Source organism: Eulemur rufifrons, chromosome 16 (genome assembly GCF_041146395.1).
Source record: "Eulemur rufifrons isolate Redbay chromosome 16, OSU_ERuf_1, whole genome shotgun sequence".
NCBI classification, from domain to species: Eukaryota; Metazoa; Chordata; class Mammalia; order Primates; family Lemuridae; genus Eulemur; species Eulemur rufifrons.
The window spans coordinates 65750557-65769559 of NC_090998.1; the positions used below are offsets into that span (position 1 = coordinate 65750557).

The 19003-nt window shown below is 35.1% G+C and overlaps 1 protein-coding gene across 1 annotated transcript; it reads right to left on the reverse strand.

Moving 5' to 3' along the window:
- Positions 1–62: 62 nt before the first annotated feature.
- TSPAN19 (tetraspanin 19) lies at positions 63–18006 on the reverse strand. The gene is made up of 8 exons (XM_069491492.1): positions 17914–18006; positions 17752–17824; positions 15940–16064; positions 7970–8044; positions 5050–5160; positions 2945–3088; positions 1594–1677; positions 63–281 (listed from the first exon to the last, which is right to left on the reverse strand). The coding sequence occupies exons 1-8, from the start codon at positions 17977–17979 to the stop codon at positions 213–215; spliced, it is 747 nt and encodes a 248-aa protein (XP_069347593.1). The 5' UTR covers positions 17980–18006; the 3' UTR covers positions 63–212.
- Between the last annotated feature and the right edge of the window lie 997 nt (positions 18007–19003).

A 19003-nucleotide genomic window follows, 5' to 3' on the forward strand; every position in this document is an offset into this window, starting at 1 on the left:
TAGGTAAAGGTAAAGTTTGTAACTGCAGAATTTGATATTTTGAAAAATAAAATTAATAAAATATGAATGTTATTATAATTTTCAATAATTCTTTATTATACATAATAAATTACTTGAATAGGTCCTAAAGTTTAATGTAATTCAAAACATGAATATAATGTGATGATTCTGAGAATTAACTGGTTTCTTCTGGACAAATTAAAATCCAAAGATCATATTTTCACATGTATTCTATTCTTTATGTGTCTGATGAAACAAACAGTTAATGAGATTTGCAAAACCTGGAAGAAAAGAAAACAATAGGAGATCACAACTTAATAAGAGTAATTTATCAAGTTAACACTTACCATAAAATCAACAAAATGCATATTGTAAGAGGAAAAAGGATAAAACAGGGTAAGAAAATTTTAGAGTAAGGCACATATAATTGTGAATAAGAAGTCTGCAGAACGAATCTTCTAGAGTAACCCAGCTGTCACTAAATTCATGTATACAGTAGAAAAAGGGAAAATTTCTTATATTTTAATTACATGAGCTATCATTGGGCTAGATGCTTTGATGAACTAATGATCTGTTTTTTGTTCGTCTTTCTAACTATATCATTAAACCTATAAAAATGTCTCTTTTTGGTAAAGGCTGATAAAAGGTGGTGTACAAAGGGTAGAAGATAAAATGGAGCACAGATACTATCCCCTCCTCCAGTCTTGTCTTAAATACCCCAGCATGAATGCAATAGAGAATAAACATTTTAAAACAATGACATTAATGCTTATAAGAATGTCTTAGTTTACTACCATTCTGAGACTAAAACTGTTACCAGTTGAAGAGATGGCACCTTAGGTCAGTGGCTTTGTGGATCAATATATAATCAAATGCAGGATCAGCATCCAATTCTGGAAAATGACGCATTATATGTTTGTTCAAATGCTATAGTCTCCACTATGATAATCTACCCACTCTCACAGTTTCTTTGAATCCATAGTCTGCACTTGTTCTTACCAGTCTTTAACTGAGACTGGAGAATGGCGACCTGCTTCTGAATCCTAATTCTGCAATAGATGCCATGCAGGTCGTTGCTTTTTCTTGTCTCTCCAACTCTAGTACAGTACCCAACACACAGTAGATGCTCTCCTCCCTCCAAATTCATTAAATGAGTAAATGAATAAATAAATGAATGAGTATACGAGTGAATAGTGGATCTTACTAATGTAAAACATCTGCTTCGATTTCAGAAGTTTGTTAACTTGCAGACTCATCTACATGGTACTCATTGCCAAGATAGGGGAAAAATATATATATCATAAATATATATAATATATGCCTTAGATATAGGAAGAAATGTGAGAAAGATAGATAGACAGACAGATATCTCAAAGCAATGAAATCACTACGTCTAGGATGACTACTTATTAACAGGCTCCACCCACCTGGCTAATTAAGGGATTGCCTTCACCCGTCCTGGGTATGAATAGTCTCAAGGTCCTAGCTCTTACCGTATTATCTGATTAGGTCTTTACCTGGTTGTTCTGCAATCTATTCTATATAGATTATACTTAATATCTTTTATCTTTAAACATATGAACAAAAGCTTACCTCGAAAGCCAAAAGTCCAAAGTTAATTCCAATTAAAGTTAAAGCATTTGCATTATACCATGTGCTGATTTTACTTTCACAACCCTAAGGAAAAGAAGTTACTTAGATTGGCTTCAACATTAAAATGGCCTTAGACATAATTCTATTACAAAGGAAAGGCACATAGAGATTGATAATTCACCAAAGTCTAAATAGCAAGTTAGGGTCTAACTGAAGACTCGATTTGTGGACCAGAAAACTTCATATGATAGCAGGACACCTCAGTTGCTAATTTTAAAGTTGCTAAGATGTTGTCATGTAAGTAAAATCAGAAATGCATTAAGTTTTGGAAAGAGATTTGTTTTTCTACAGACTATTGTAATTTATCATGACACAGTCAGTAGTCCACCTTATCCACTGAGAATACATTCCTAGATCCCCAGTAGATGCCTGAAACCCTGGATAATACTGTACCCTATACATACTCTATTTTTTCCTATATGTACTTACCTATAAAACAGTTTAACTTATAAATTAGGCACAGTAGGAGATTAACAACAATAAATAACAAAATAGAACAATTATAACAATATGCTGGCATCACTATTCTTGCTCTTTGGGCCATTATTAAGCAAAATAAGACTTACTTGAACACAAGCACCACAATAACTTGACAATCAATCTGAAATGTCAGAGGTATCCACTGTCAAACTTAGTACTTAAGGAAATCAGACATTCCATACTTAATAACTTAATATTATTTCCCACATTTTTTAGAAATGTAATCCTCTATTTAATCTGTCAATTAATTATGTAATTGAAATGAAACATCTTAAAATTAGAATAACTTCAGTGTATAAACTATACAAAGTAGTAGAAATTCTTGGGATGGAAATCCCTAGTTTATCAGTATCTCATACCTGCAAATAGCAGTGGCTCCCTATTAGCCTTTACTTTTGCTTCTGCCACACATACCTCAGCACCACTTTTGTCATCTCAGGGGTCCCATCCCTTCTGTTTTTGCCAACCCTCATGCCCTTTTACTTCTGGTATTGCAGCTACCAGGACTTTGACAAAAGTGCGTCCTCTTTCTGCCGGGTTTTTCAAGGAAGGTTGGGGAGCAGGGATAATGGTATACCAAGTTCCAAGAGCACTTAAATCACATATCCCAGATAATTTATTTATTTATTATATACCTGAAATAATAGCAAATTTACACAGTTATGTGTTCAATTTATGGAATTGGCTTAAGAATGTGGTCATCACGAATAACATTACTTTTATTTAAAAATTTACTCAGAATTCTAAATTGACCTGTAAAACAAACAAACAAACAATTATAAACACTTGGAGAAGCCTTGACTTATTTTACCTCTAGGTAAGTTGCATTCAGTGGCTCATCACAAAACCATTTTTTTAACATAGATTTCGTGCAAGAACGTGGCAGCAATTCTGAATTTTCTCTATTCTTATTCTTCATCCAATCTGTGTAATTGTGTTGGCCACAGCACTGTAACTAGGAGAAAAAGGTTCTATGAATTTTACTACAAAATATTCAAAATGCAGTTACTTATATGAGACTGCATATTGAAGTGTTTTTTGTGATGAAGATAATTTATTAATTTTCCCCCACTGAAATGTAATGAGTTAAATAAGTGTATTTTTGTATATTTGTTTAATTCATTAGTTTGTTGCTGCTATTGTTATCAACCAGAGCTAAAGACCTCTGCTTATAATAGAGGATTATGATTACATAAAATTATTATATCTGAATTTTATCTTATGGGAGTCCAGGACTAGAGAAGATATACTTGATACGCCTATATATAAATGATGTTTAGGGCTAGAATATAAAACAGAGAACCACCTGAGCCATATCTTGATCCTAACTATAGCAGTTCTCTATATTTACTCAAAATATGCTGTCATATGTGGTTAACATACCTAAAAAAAGATTCAAGTCTATTTCTCCTCTCCTACAGTTAATGTGAGATGTTAACTTTCAAGTTGGTATTGTGTGAAAAACTGCCACAAAGAACCAAAAAAAGGATCACTACACTAATCATAGAAATGATCAAACTTCTAAGAAATGTTTAATTTTCAGTGCTGATTCAGGAATCCTATCAAGTTGAGTGGGGAGGATGTGAAAGAACCAGCTTACATATTTGTAATCTAGGAAATGAAAGTTGTTGTGAGTATTTAATTGTTTTCTAAACCTGTTATGGAAAATGATAACATCAATACTGCCTTTGTTACAATATGCACTAACAATCTTAGTGCAATCTAGGAAATGCTAAATGACTAAAATAGTGCTTCAGAGTTAGGGTACTGAAAATTAGTTCAGCCAACAAAACCTACACATGTTATCTCAATTATATTCAAGGCAAGAAACTGTAAACTGGATCTCATGAATAATAGTGAGGCCATACACATATTTTCCTATTTATCATTTTATGATCATAGGAAAGTTCAATCCTCTGCTGCAAGTTGTAATGCAGTCCGAAAATGCAATACACATACAGATCACATACATCAGAGAAAAAGATGAGTAAAAGTATTTGTAATTACATTTCAATTTTCTTACAATGTAAGATCCCATTTCTGTTATCACATGTACTAAAAATAATAACTATTTTTTATGTGAGGTCTCTAGTATTGCAGTAAGGAGTACAAAATCTGGTGCCAGATTGTGTGGGTTTGCATCATGGCTCTGCCACTTATTAGCTGTGTATTCCTGGTTAAGTTACTAAATTTCTCATCCTTCATCTATAAAATGATTATAGCCCCTACCTTATTGGGTTAGTAGGATTAAATGAGTTAATATATGCAAAGCACTTACAAAAAGGTCTGGCACTATGTAAATGTCTGCTATTTTCTTTACTGAGCCCTTATTATTCCAGGTGCTGATCTGTTCCTGTAAACCATTTGGCTGACAATGGCAGTTCTCTTACCTTTCCACTGCACCTATCTAGAAAAATCTGAACTGTGAAATCTGAACTATATATTCTATCCATTACTTCATTTATTCTTGACAACCAGAGGTAGGAGTTTTACTAACATGGAAGTTTAGAGGGTTACTTGTCCCAGGGTCGCAAACCTACTGCATGACAGTCCTGGCATGCAGGTTCAAATGGTGACACCGTGCTACTCTCCTGCCAGCAGGGACTACTACTGCTTAGACTCATCTCCCAGTGAGTGCAGCAGGACAGACTATCCCACTTTGCAAAGACCACCAACACTTTTCCAGATGCAACTGCCTTAAAATGAACATCAGTTAACCCAGAAAAAAGATAATAGTTATAAAGGAGATGAAAGAAAACTCAAGGTTTGTAGGTGGGGACAATGCCATTCCACCCAGTTTGTCTGGAAGAACTACAGCAAACTCTAAATCCTCTTCCCCTATCCCCTGCCTCTATTCTCTCCCCTATCCTGTAGTAGTCACCTTTGACATTTAATTTTCAGTGAATTTCATCTTACTGTTTTCTGTAAAGCATTCAGAATAGTCCACTTGGGTATTTCTTCAGGCTTATCTTTAGATCCATACTCAGAAATGACTAAATCAATTTTATCATGCCATAGTTGACGAACCTGTTGAAAATTGTATTAAAAGTGAAAATTTCATAGAAACATATCCTGATGGTTCCTCAGGAGTACCAACACCAAGAGAGTATTCAATGTCAGTTTGCTGTTTTCTGCTTATTTATAAGTATTTTCTTTCTTTTTTGTTACGCTTGTTAATAATCTCAGTGAGTGTCAGAGCATTTGGTCTTTCACTTTGTGATCTATAGAAAGAATATCTTAGGCTCATTTCATGATTAGGGAGGAAGTAATGTTCTATTCTCCTGAATATCTAAGGGAAATTTCTTCTCAAACCCTCAGGAAAACTGTGAAAGACTTTGATAAATGGACCAAAAAAGATTATTGAGTGTCTTTTGAATGGAACCTAGGCTTTTTCTAGCACATTTCAATTTGAATCTATGGGCCTCTGTACCTTTCATGGTCTATTTTATTTCCAGATAAAATACAACTTTTTCTAATGCTACATTTCATGGGTTATAACTTAATTTATTTTACAACTTTGTAAGTTGTAGAAAAACCGTAATTATTCAAATGAGTCTTGGACAGAGAGGTGCAAATAAATTTTTCCTGGTGAGGGTACATTTAATTCCTCCCCTCTCTAAGCTAGCCTGTTTTGCATCTAGTAAGTGATGGCCTATATAAGTATATTCTCTTTAGATTCTCTATTGAATCAGTTTTTATATCTTACTGGTTCCCTTATTAATCAAGACATTACATAAAATCACTGACATGTGTCTATTGCATTGTTTACAAAAGTTATGATTTTTACATTTTAAAATATTATCCTTTTATAATACTGTCAGGACTTAGAACATGATACCCCCAAAATACAGCACCTTTGGATACTGAGTATTTTAAGCTGAAGGAAATTGAAAAAAACTGCAGAAGCATGAAGGTCACTCTTGGACCTTCTCTCATCTTTTTCCCCTGAAGTATAATAGGTAATAAAAAAGTTTTCTGATTTATCTTCCCTGAAACTAGTCTATAAGATCCTCATTCCAGAGAGATCTCTCCCTATACTCATAAGCCAAAAAGAATCTGAACAAACAGGACTTGATAAATTTCCCCCGGTTTATTACGATTAGATCATACCCTTTTGTCCTCTAATCACACTTCCACATGACTGTCCATAAAAATACAGTTTTACCTGGTTCTTGGCATAAAAGATTTAGAGGCTTACAAGAGCTTAATCCAGTCTGCATGCAGAAGACAAATTGATATAAACAAAGCTGTTAGCTCTGGAGTCAGCAAATAAGTATTTGAGTTCAGGTTTTGTCATTTGACCATGAAATATTTTAGCTAATATTTCTCATCTTAAAGCCGTAGTTTCCTCTTCTATAAGGTAGGACTAACAGTGCATCTCAAGGGGCTGTTGTGAGGAATAATAATATAATCCCTGTAGAGTGCCTATAACAGTCTCTGGCACATGGTAGTTATTAATCAATAGTTCTTATTCTTAATATATGTGGAGAGGATTATGTGAATAATATTTACATAAATTTGGATGATATTGATAAACTATAATGTTGAGAGTTTTTATGTGTTATATTCAGGTTCTATCACTAGGTTTAAAAGGTTGAGGCTCATGGGTTGGGATCCAGTGCTTTGGCACCAAAACAGCTTTCCAAGATCTACGTGCTGTGGCTGACATACCTTCAAAACCCCACATATACACACATAGACAAAGACACAGACACACACACACACACACACACACACACACACACATATACATTTTGGGTGTAGAGAGAAGAAATTATAGCTCTAAATGCTGGGCCATTAAAAGTAGATCCTGGATGCTGAGATATCGAGTGAAGATGCCAAGCACAATAGAGCAAATGAAGTTAGAGGGTAATGGGGCTATTCAGAAAAGATTTCTGGGGGCTTTGGCCATTACACAGGAGTGTAGACATAGAGTCTAGGCACCATAGGAGTTCGTCAGGGTCTCCTTCAAGATTAATTAAGAGAAGGGAAGAAAACTCTTGAATAACTACTTTATGACAGAAACTGGAATTATCAGTTAATGATAACTGTGTAAGGTAGGCAGGTATTAACCGTATTTTATAGATGAGGACATAGGCTCAGGGCTGATAAACATGTGGTTGATCTGTAAGCACACTCAGCTATATCCCTTCAAGTTCGTGCTCTCTTTACTACAGGACAATTCTCCATAATACCAAGATAGACCTTGACTAAACTGAAACACTGAAATTTCTTAAAGAATTGAAAGTAACTGTAGGCTGTAATATGTAAGTTTTAGTACTAAAAAAGTTTTTTCAAGCAATTTATTACATGCTAAATTTGATAAACACAAATCTTGCTATAATTAATTTAATTATGTCACTCATCACTCTACCTATGAAAAATATATGAATTTTTCAGTATGTCTTATTTAAATGAAATTGCTAAATTTCAAATTAGTAAAAGTCCAAATGGATTTCTTTAAAAAATATAATATAGTACAGTGATTAAATCAGAAGTGGTAGCCAGAGTTGGTAGGACGGGGAGGAGAAAAGGGTATAGGAATTTAAAGTCCTAAAACTCAGTACCACTTCCTCTTCCCCTATGTTTTTTGTTATTTACAACTATTTTCTTGAGCATATGGAAACAAAGTCAAAGACATGTTCCCCTAGCCCACCCTTTCAATCTGACCCCTAGCCCCTTCCTATATTCTAGTACTTCCATTAAATACTCCCCCCCCCAAAGACATTTACCTTTGGCTTTTAATATAGGCTCAAAAGTTTCAGTAATCTAAGGTATCCAATTTCCTTCAGATTTCAAATAAAAGGATGTATTGATAAGGATTTACTTTCCATACCTCCTCTTTCTTTGTGAAGATGATTGCTGAAAGTATAACCTGCACACCAAAGGCCCATGTTATCAGTATTGCATACTAAAACAAAATAAAACAAAACAAAAGATAGAGATGATTATTATGTTTCTAATATATATTTTATATGCTAAAATAATGGGAAAATGCACATGATATGAAACATTCAGCCTTAAAATGCATATAGATTTGCTGAAGCTTACTGCCTTCATAAATGAGTGAAATTATTGAAATAGAAAGTCAAAGAAAAAAACTCAATGAACATTTGGATAAGAATAAGATAGAAGTGATAGTATTTTATGGGAACCTTAGTCCAATGGAGTTGATGATACTATCTTCATTCAGATCTAAAACTTAATTCTGTATGTATATTTGGATTATTTCTTTGAAAGCTAAAAATACTTCTATCCAAAACCAAATAAAATGATTTTCACATTTATCCAACTATTTAATTTTTAAAAATCTATGGCCACTTCAGTCTTCTCCACCATAGCAGCTGTCAACCTAAAAAAGACACTAGAGAAAATTACCTCTAAATATGTTGAGGTACTCAGGAATTAGAAATAAGGATTATAATCCAGATTGGATGGAATGACAAACCACTAGTGTATTTGTTAGGTGGATAGTGAGGGATTCCGGGTCTCCTAGGAATGATTGTGGGTGTCTTGCCTTGGTGCAATCGCCACACCTGGGAAGAAGGACAAGGGTGGGCCCTAGGCCCCCCGTCTTGGTCCTGCCCTACCTTAATCCTTTCCCATGCAACTGCCATATCTGTGATAAGAAGGAACACCCCACAAATCTGCCATTCGGAACTTAGCAGCATGCTAACTGCAAAAGAATGCAGAGGTCTCTCTAGCCCATAGGCTAAGCAGCATAGGTACAATAGAGTCCAGAAAGTGACCTAGAACAACCCACACATGTAGTAAGACTGAGGTCATGCAACTCTCAACTGTCCAATCAAAATGGTTTCATCATGACATTTGAACCACTGGAAGGTCCCTATCTGGGTATCATAAAACAAGACCCAGACCATAACCAAACTCTCTTTTTTACTGCTAAGACAAGGGATCTGGTTGTCATCTGTGGTGTATGTATCTTGCTCTGTAAATCTATACCTTGCTTTTGCTCTACAATCCTATCTTACCCTATCTATAATCCCTCAATAAATTTCATCTCACGCTTGCCTTACTTTGGCGCTTCTAGTCATTCTTTGGCCATGAGTGAGCCTTATGTAAGCTTCTTAGAAATAGAGTTCATTGGTTCCAGAGGTTCAAAGCCAGATTTGTTGTCAGGTCATTGGTGGAGATGCTGTTACTGGGCAAGTGATTTTCTGAGGGCATCCTGTCTGGATTACTGCAGCCCTAAAGAATGTCTAGTGATAAATCTAATCAAAGCAGGAGATGCCTGAAGACAGGGTTTCTTGTGATGTTTTTAGAAAGTCCTTGAAAACAGTTCTCATCTCAGGCATGTAAGTGTGAGCCTCCTCTCCTTCATGCCTTTCCAGCCTTATTTTGTTTGGGTCTTACAAAAGTAAGTTCCTTCTGGTATGCAACTTTCACACAACACATATTAATGTATATTATCTAGTACTCATAATAATTTAAAAAGTAAGCAGTCTGAATATTTACTACACAAAATATAAATAGTAATGATTTATTGATAGTATTTATTTATCAATTTCACGCATTTTAAATATCCAGTTAATATTTTCTACTTGACATAAATTATATTTCCTATTTTCAGAGACAAAAACATGGTCTTTACAACTATTTAAATGTTTAGATTTGTAATACTTCTCCATGCAATATCTCAATCTTACACTAACAAGAGATTGGGAGAGGTGGAAAAAATTGTATGAAACAATTTTAAAAAATTGCTGGATGTCTTAGATTAGAATAGGTATGTAAAATCACCTTTAAGCCATGGAATAGCTCGTGGGCCTATAAGATTTGCCCATAAATTAACTGTGTGAATTAATACAGCTAAAGGAAAAATGTGTTCATCAGAAAAGTACTGGTAAATTCAGAGGTAAATAGCAAAAGACTCACGATGGCAAAAAGTAGCAGTACATTTCCATGGAGTATGCAGAAGGGATGGCGGAGTCTTGGCTTCAGGCCCTAATATATCAGATCATATATTCATGTATGTCCTTTTGATGGTGTCTATCAGGCTTTCTCATTTGGATGTCATTAATAATTGAATCATATGATGCAGAAACTTACGAGATGTTTACATTTTTCTCCCTCTAGCTTTCCCCTTCCATTCCCATCTCCAATCCCCAACATTATACTAGTAGTAGGCTTACCATCTCCTTTGCCTAAATGGAAATTTTTGGCAAGGATAAAATTCAAGATTTTCTTGCAAACCATTTCTGTCCTGGTTTGCATATCCAAATCTGAAGCCAAATGATAAAATTATTCTAAGGTTCCTGGAAGGAGAGAAAGATAAAATTTGAGAAGAGAAAGTGGGCCTTGGAGGAGAAAAAGAGAGAGTGAAGTCTCATTTTAGACTAAAAAGATTCTGAGACTGATCCTGGAAGTCTGTGGGTTTCCAGAACAACAGGGGCTAGCACTTGGGTTCCTGGCATTGTCTTGCCATGTTAAAACCACAGAGGGGGCCGGGCACAGTGGCTCACGCCTGTACCCCCAGCACTCTGGGAGGCCAAGGCAGGAGGATCACTTGAGTTCAGGAGTTGGGGACCAGCCTGAGCAAGAGTGAGACCCCGTCTCTACTAAAAGCAGAAAGAAATTATATGGACAACTAAAAACATATGTAGAAAAAAATAGCAGGGCATGGTGGCGCATGCCTGTAGTCCCAGCTACTGGGGAGGCTGAGGCAGGAGGATTGCTTGAGCCCAGGAGTTTGAGGTTGCTGTGAGCTAGGCTGACACCACAGCATTCTAGCCCGGGCAACAGAGTGAGACTCTGTCTCAGAAAAAAAAAAAAAAAAGACCACGGAGGGAAATGAGGGTGTGATGAGGGTGTGGTTTCTACCTTTGCCCAAAATGCCTGTGCTAGCGTAATATTCAAATATTAATAATAGTAGAATTTACTAACAATAGGCAGCAACTGATCCCTATGTCAGGCGTGACTCCTTTAACTGCTATGGTATTGAGGAGGTCTGACTGTCACAGGGAGGGGACAGTGCAGGAATGATGTAATGGCTATTTATCAGCCCATCACAAAAGGGTTTCTCTGGTATGCCTGCACTGGTAAATACCATTAATAACACACTGATGCAAAGGCAAAATTTGGTTTTAGCTTTTGAACAAGATTTTCATATTAATAGAAATAATGATATATTTTTGTTCACCTTTGGAATAAACTACAAAAAAAAGGGGGGGAGGAAGACAGAAAGAGAGAGATTGATTCAATTTGCCTCTTTATTAGCTTGTCTTTCAGTTTGTCTATATTAGGTCTTATGATTGTTTGGGAAACTGAGTCTCCTCTCTATAAAAGGGTAAGGTTTTTGCTTTTAAAAATCTGGGTGCGAGGAGGGGATGGGTATATACCTACATGATGAGTGCAATGCACACTGTCTGGGGAATGGACATGCCTGGAGCTCTGACTTAGGGGGACAGGTGGTACATGGGCAATGTATGTAACCTGAACTTTTGTACCCCCATAATAAGCTGAAAAAAAAAAACCTTTGAATTTTCAATTTGGTTAAATGAATGACTATAATTTTATAGTAACCTGTAATGCTATTTTATGACAAGTGTTGTATTACAGCAAATCTTTTAAGCCTTTGATATTTGACAAATTTTACAAGATCAAAATTCTAAATCCAGTCTTTTTGACTTCAAAAGGCTTTTTGACAAAAAAAGCTTTTTAAATATTAGGGCCACTGAAAGTCTAAGACAGACATATTGGGCTTATTCAGTATGTTAAAACTGTATAGGAAGCATTGTCAAATATGAAATGGTGTTTAACTTTCTTTGGGTTATATTTGTATAAATATGTTATTAATATATGTTCTAATATTGTATGACATTCCCAAAATTTTGATATGTGTTGGTGTATGTTATCAGTAATAACTATGGTTACTGTGTTAAATTACTGTGTGCCACAAAAATAACCAACTTTCTTTGTCAATTATCTCTTTAATCATGGCTATTCTAAGACTTTTGTCAACCATAGACAATTATTATTTTACTTTGATTCTCTCAGAAAGTGTTTTTTAACTGGCTACAGTCCAAAGTTTGCTTCTTCAAGGAACGTCATGGAAAGGACTGACAAGTTCTCTTGAATAGAGGTTTCTGATAACTTTGGAGATTACATACCACTGGACTAAAAGAAAACAAACTTCCAGGATTTTATTTAAAAAGCTGATGCATCCATGAATATTGCTAATTCAGCCTCAAACATAAAAAGCGAATAGAAATTAATTACATGGGTTTGTACTAATTTTTAAAGACTTGTTTGAAATATTGCTGATTCTTTTTGTGTTTTTTTTTCCAGAAGTCAAAAAAGCCATTTTTCCCTTCTTTTGAGCTATTTATAGCTTACAAAAAGGTACATATTTGTAAGCAAAATTTGAAGCATTTATTTTTCTTTTTACTTGATTTCTCCAGAACTTGAAAACTAGTTGTGAGTATTCTTGATTTATGGCAATATATTTATATGCATAAGCTCAATAAGAATCTGTTTTCTTCTATAAGGGGACACAATGAAAGACACTGGTTGTTTTACTGAGGCTTTGACTGGGATGGAATATTTTCAGAGGTGCCCAGACTGTGTTAAGGAATTAAGGTCTACTGTATAAGGTCAATAAAAAGCCCTTTGGAAAAACTGGTCAGATCCTTCATCAATAACATTTCCTGATCTAAGGTAAGTAAAGAATGTCACTTTCTGACAGGTCCAGGAAACCCAAGTCACTTTGGACCTTGAGAAAAGAGGAATTTACTCAATTCATACAGCTATCTAAAGGCACAGATAAATCCTTAGCTTTACTCAAGGGGTTTTCAAGTCTAACCTGAGATTCCTTATGAAAAACTTCCAGTAAAGCCAATTATTTTTCAAAAAGAAAAGCCTAATGGACATGCCTGAAGCTCTGACTCAAGTGGGGCAAAAGCAATATACGTAACCTAAACATTTGTAGCCTCGTAATATGCTGAAATAAAAATAAATAAATAAAGAAAGAAATGCCTTTATGGCACAATAATTATTCTTAACTGCACTTTGTGCAAATAATCAGGCCAAGTATAGTGAGACTGAAGTTTATTTTTGCAAGTAAATTGATTCTACTATGATCTGTCTTTTAAAAAATGGGAAACTGGATAGAAAAAAAAATATGGTGCAGAAAAAAGAAACTATAGTCCACCTGTTATTAGATTCCAGCCTTGTCTACTGTTTTAGAGTTTTTGTTATTTGCCTACAATTTGTACTGAATCCCAAATTCTTTCCTGACTACAAATTTCCAGATGATGTTTCCGATTTTTGTTTTCATTGTTTCTGACTTAGACTCAATGAAATTGCCACTATCTTTTCCTGAGACCCTGCAAGGATACCTTGGGCCGTACAAACTCCAGGTGAAAAAAATCTGTCAGATTGCGACTACCTACTTGCACTTTAACTGAAAATGCTTTGAGTTTAATATCTAGATACTGCAACTAGATGCCTTCTAGACCCTAACGAAACTAATTTATGCACTGTTCCAAATATCCAAATATTAACTCGTTTTTCTTCTGTTTGAAAACTCATCTGCAATGCCAGCTCCTAAAATGAGACACAGCTGTTTAACTAAACTGATCTGTTCACAGGACTAAGAGATTGACCAAAAAGACATAGGATGATGTATTTAAATTTGTTCCAATTTGTTTTTTTCTTCCACTCCTTAGTCCAAAGATAACAGCTTGGCTTTTAGTAGGTAAAACCTTTTGATTTTAAAGTGGGAACTGAAAGAAATTAGAAATATTTTACCTCAAAATACATTTCTTTGACATAGTCTGGGCTGCACTGCCACAGAAGTTAACACTGCAAAGCTGTCTTTTGTATGTGAGGTTGGGGGCAAATTTACATCTGTAGAGAATCTCCATTAACGCAGTCAATTCTTTCTTTCTCTTGAACTAAAAAGATTAACTAAGAGTCTCCACTGCCTTCCCCATCCATACACTTAAGAGAGGGTTGCCAGGAAGAACACAGGACATTTGGTAGCAAAGCTTGCTGGGAATACTAGTCCCTAACTACAGAGTATGTGCCAAAAAAGGCATGTTTAAAAAATCTGCAAATCTAGGATTGATCACAGAAGAAACTGCGAAAAGTTTTAGGGGTCAACAAAGATCCTTCAACTCTCTAGCCCCTGTAATCCTAGATAATCAGGTAGTCTAGATATCCTATTGGCTAAACAACAGGGCGTCTATGCAGTGTTAAACATTACCTGCTGTATCTAAATAAGTATCTCAGGAAAAATGGAGACCTGAATAGAAAAAGTTTCATAACAAGCTGTGTGGCTACAGTAGGTCTACTAGTGACCCCATGCCTGATTGGTTTTCAGGGTTATTCACTTGGATTCCCAAAAGACTTCAGATCAGTTCTGCAGGCACTCTTGAAGCTAGGACTGTCTCTTTTTATCCTAAGGCTCCTTATCTATCTTATAGTCCATTGTTCACTGAGGTACTGGGCTAAGACTCTAAATGAAAGTACTAATGTTCTTGTCATGCAAACATTAGGTCTGCAACCATGCACCCAAAAATACTTAAAAGCAACTGCAAAATGGTTTCATTCCTCCTACCCCATTCCTCTTAACTCCAACTATGTCTCTTGTCAGCAGGAAGAAGCCAGATCAGTCCTCTGCCCTTTTCCACTTTTTCATTAGCCCACACCTCAGGAATGAGGTGAAATGAAGCCCAGGGTAAGGGGGATTGAAACTGCCCTTCTGTCCTTTATACAATTAATAAAGTTTATTAAACTATAAATTAATAAGATTATAAAATTAAAGTTTAATTTATAATTTAATTTATAATAAAATTATAAATTAATAAAACTAATAAAGGGCCACAAGGTGGGAACTGTGATTGGGGGAACTGAGGTGTGTGTGTGTGTGTGTGTGTGTGTGTGTATGTATATACCACCAGCCATTGTTCCATAGCTTGGTTTCCTATGATTGCTTACTACTCAGGAGTCATACAGCTGATGGTCATAAAGATTCTTAGCTTTCATCATTGCTTCCATAGACAACATAACACTTGTGAACTAGGGCAAGTTTTTGAGATATTTTCCAGGTGGAATGCTGTATTCCAGTGGAATGGCTGACCCAATCAGAGCAGTAGCCCACACCAAGGAACTGACTCAACTGGTCTTGCAACCCCCAAGAAGGAACTGACTCAGAGCAAGACAATTTTACATTTCTATGGTTCTGCCCCATACCCAGCCAATCAGCAGACCCAATTCCCTAGCCCTCTGCCTGCCAAACCATGTTTAAAACCCTTTCTCTCAAATTCTCCTGGAGATGGACTTGAGAACTTCCTCTCATCTCCTTGCATGGCACCTGAAATATTAAACTCTTTCTCTACTGTAACTCCTGCTGTCTCAGTATATTGGCTTCCTCTTGAGCAGCGGGCAATGAATCTTGTAAGGCTGTAACAAATGTGCTGACTATAGAACCTGTTTCCCTTTCCTTGGTGAGCTCATTGACTTTAATATACTGCATTCTGATTTCAGTCTTCAGATTCTTAAGTTTGGTTAATTGTAGTTCACCCTAAGAGACGGATTTCTATTGACTCTGTGTTGAAAATTAAACATCTAAATGTGCCAGTGCTGAGTTCCAGATTTGATCCATGGAAAATTCACCAAAAGAATCCTACCTGGAAAAGTTTCTTGGTAGGGGATGCTTCATTTGGGATATCCCCAAAGACATACTCTACTGCAATACTATGGTAACATACACAGTGTTATTTGTGTAACTAGGACACATAAAATCTAAGATATAAATTCAGGCTATCAAAGTGAAATACCTACCAGAATTAGGAGCCATCTGATTTTGTTGTGAATTCCCAAATAACCCAATAGACAAAGAAGAACAATTGCAGATCCTGTTCCAATCAATATTTGAGAAATGTATACTATATTGTGACTCCTTTCATCTGTGGAAACCACAAAATGACATATTATGAAGTGGCATTTTATTTATTTTTTATTTAATAATTGCAGCAACCCAAGGTTTCTCTCAGTAGTTGTTGCCAAACCACTAGGATTCTCTCTCTTTTTTTTAACCTGATCCTAGAACCTCTTACTCTTACCAACAACCTTTCTATCTTTTTTGACATGATAGAGAAGTTTTTCAATCTCAGATTTCTCTAACCTTATCTTAATTGCCTTCTGTAATAGAAGAAATTTTTTCCTCTCCTATGTCTAATGTACATTCAAATATTCATGTATTCTTTCATTTATTCATTCATCAAAAAATGTTCAGCAGCTAACATGTGTGAGTTAGGTGTCCCTTGCATACGCTCTGAATTTATTGTTAATGTAGCCCTTTTCAAACTATATTTTATTCTTTCTCCATCTAGACTGTGAGCTCTCAGTGCTAGAGATTACATATATTTATATACTCAACAGGCTAACTGTTGAACACTTAGTGCTGTGGCACAGACTATGGAACAGTAAATGCTCAACAGACATTTGTTTAAAAAAAAACGATGAATGAGTTAAACATGCTAGAGGTTTTATGGGACAACAGTGGAGGCAGTAGCTTGTACTAGATCATAAAAACCAGTTGTCAAATTTTCAGGAAATCTGCAAGGCAACTGAATTCACATTGGCACCTTAAAATTGGCCATTATGGAAGTATTTAAACCATGGAAATGGGCAAATATCATAAATCCAGACCCTCCATCTCAGAACTGGTTATTAAACATTTACCAGCACACTACTGGGTACAGGGGGACCTAACCAGTAGGGGGAGGGGGTTAGAGGTTTGGACAAGATTCTTGGAAAAAGGAATACATGATCTTGTTAGGCTTTAAGCAATAATTGGAAATAACCAGGTTGGAATTGTGAAAGCATTTCTGAGACATACAATGGTAGTGGGTGTAGGAAACTCTGCTTGGTTGGAACTTACAATTTGAGACAAATGAGAATGGAAAGGTTTGCAGGAGAAAGGAAAGAATGGAAATTATGGGCACTTCGTTCTTCAGTCTTCCTCACTGGAATTAAGCTCCATGAGGATAGGGACTTTTTTGTTGTTGTTCACCACTGTATCCTCAGCTAATGGGACAGTGACTGACATGTAGAAGATGCTTAATAAATATTTGCTTTATAGGTAAACAATGGCCATGGGTAACCAGAAAAAAGCTTTTGATGAAGAAGTTACATGGTAAAATTTGGATTTATTTAATTTTTTTAATCAACAGATAAAAAGTGTACATATTCATGGGGTACATAGTGATGTTTCAATAAATATAATGTATAGGGATCAGATCAGGGTAATTAGTATAGCCATCATCTCAAACATATTTCTTTGTGTTGCGAACATTCAAAATCTTCCTTCTCATTATTTGAAACTATATATTAATAATATATCATCATTAACTACAGTAATCCTACAATGATATAGAACACTAGAACATATTCTTCCTATATAGCTGTAATTTTCTCCCTTTAATAAATCTCTCCAATTGAAAGAGACCTTTAGAGGGAATGCTGGATGATACTTAATAAACTTTAAATTCAGATAAATACTGCCACCTGCTGAATAAATCATGTATGCAATTGTTTAAAATGAAATTCCTTGTTTATTTCATTGAGAGAAAAAGAAAAATAGATACATACCTAAAGCTGTTAAAAAATTATTTCTATCTAATAAAAGCCACACACCAAATCCAATGAATAAAAGTCCAAGAACCTAAAAAAAGACAGTCAATGCTTATTTTTATTAATTGCCTATAAAAATGCATCACATTTTCTTTACTAAATAATTATGAAGATTCTTACCAAGAAAGCTCCATTAATGAGATTAAGAAAGTATTCAAAAATTAATGTTTTGTTTTTCCTTAACATTATTTTTCTCCCTGGATATTGATGATTCTGAAAAGATAACCACAACTTTACACATTCTATACAACTTTAAATAATTCTGCCAACTCATGTCCTTTATTTGCACATTTTTCTTCTCAAATCAGTTGTCAGTATAACATCCTCCCTTCCCCAAATGTAAGGACATGATGAAGATGTTTTGAAACTGTACCTGTATCTGTATTTTTTGCCAAACAGTAAGTATCTGCATTTAAAATAATAAAAATGTTATCTGTAACATGTTGGCTAGCAGTGGAGACTGAGAAGACATTTGTATAACATGTCAACAACAGCCTTACTTCAGTAAGTTTACTTCTTGCACTTTTCAGAATATAAGATATTTTGTTTTCAGTTTCAATACACCTGTTCACCTTGCCGGAAAGTTTTCCTTGACCTCTGCCTGCCCATTCTCTTTCCCAAAATAACATCAGCTCCTCATTGGGGTCTTGGCTTGGAGACCTTTCTCTTACCACAATTTGTAGCCTCTCATTTTCTTTTACCCGTCTTCTTCCCCACACAGAGTCAGAGGTATTTAAGTGGAGAAAGTAATCTTGTATACCATTAAAACCCTCGAGTTTAGCACACAGTAAGTATTCAATAAATATTTATTGAATGAATAAATGGATAGATGGATGAATTAAATTATTTAGTCTATAATTTAGTTTGGTATAAAGTATAAGGAAAGAAATTAACTTAAGGTTGTTTCTATTAAAAATTATTTTCCATGTAGCCAATTTTCCTAAAACTTTTATGGAAAAATCAACACTTATCTCATTGGCTTTTGGTGCTTTGTTTATTAAATAAGAAGTTTTCAAATTTTCTTCAGTGTTTCTCGGTTTTCTCTTTTCTCATTTAATTTCTCATTTAATTTCAATTCTAGCTAGCACCATACTTTTCAAAAGTAGTGTAGTTTACAAAGTTTTAATATATGTAGTGCAAAATTGACATGATGAAAGCATATTTAAAAAGACTATTTTGAAGCTATTTGTTTCTAATTAGGAAGAAACAA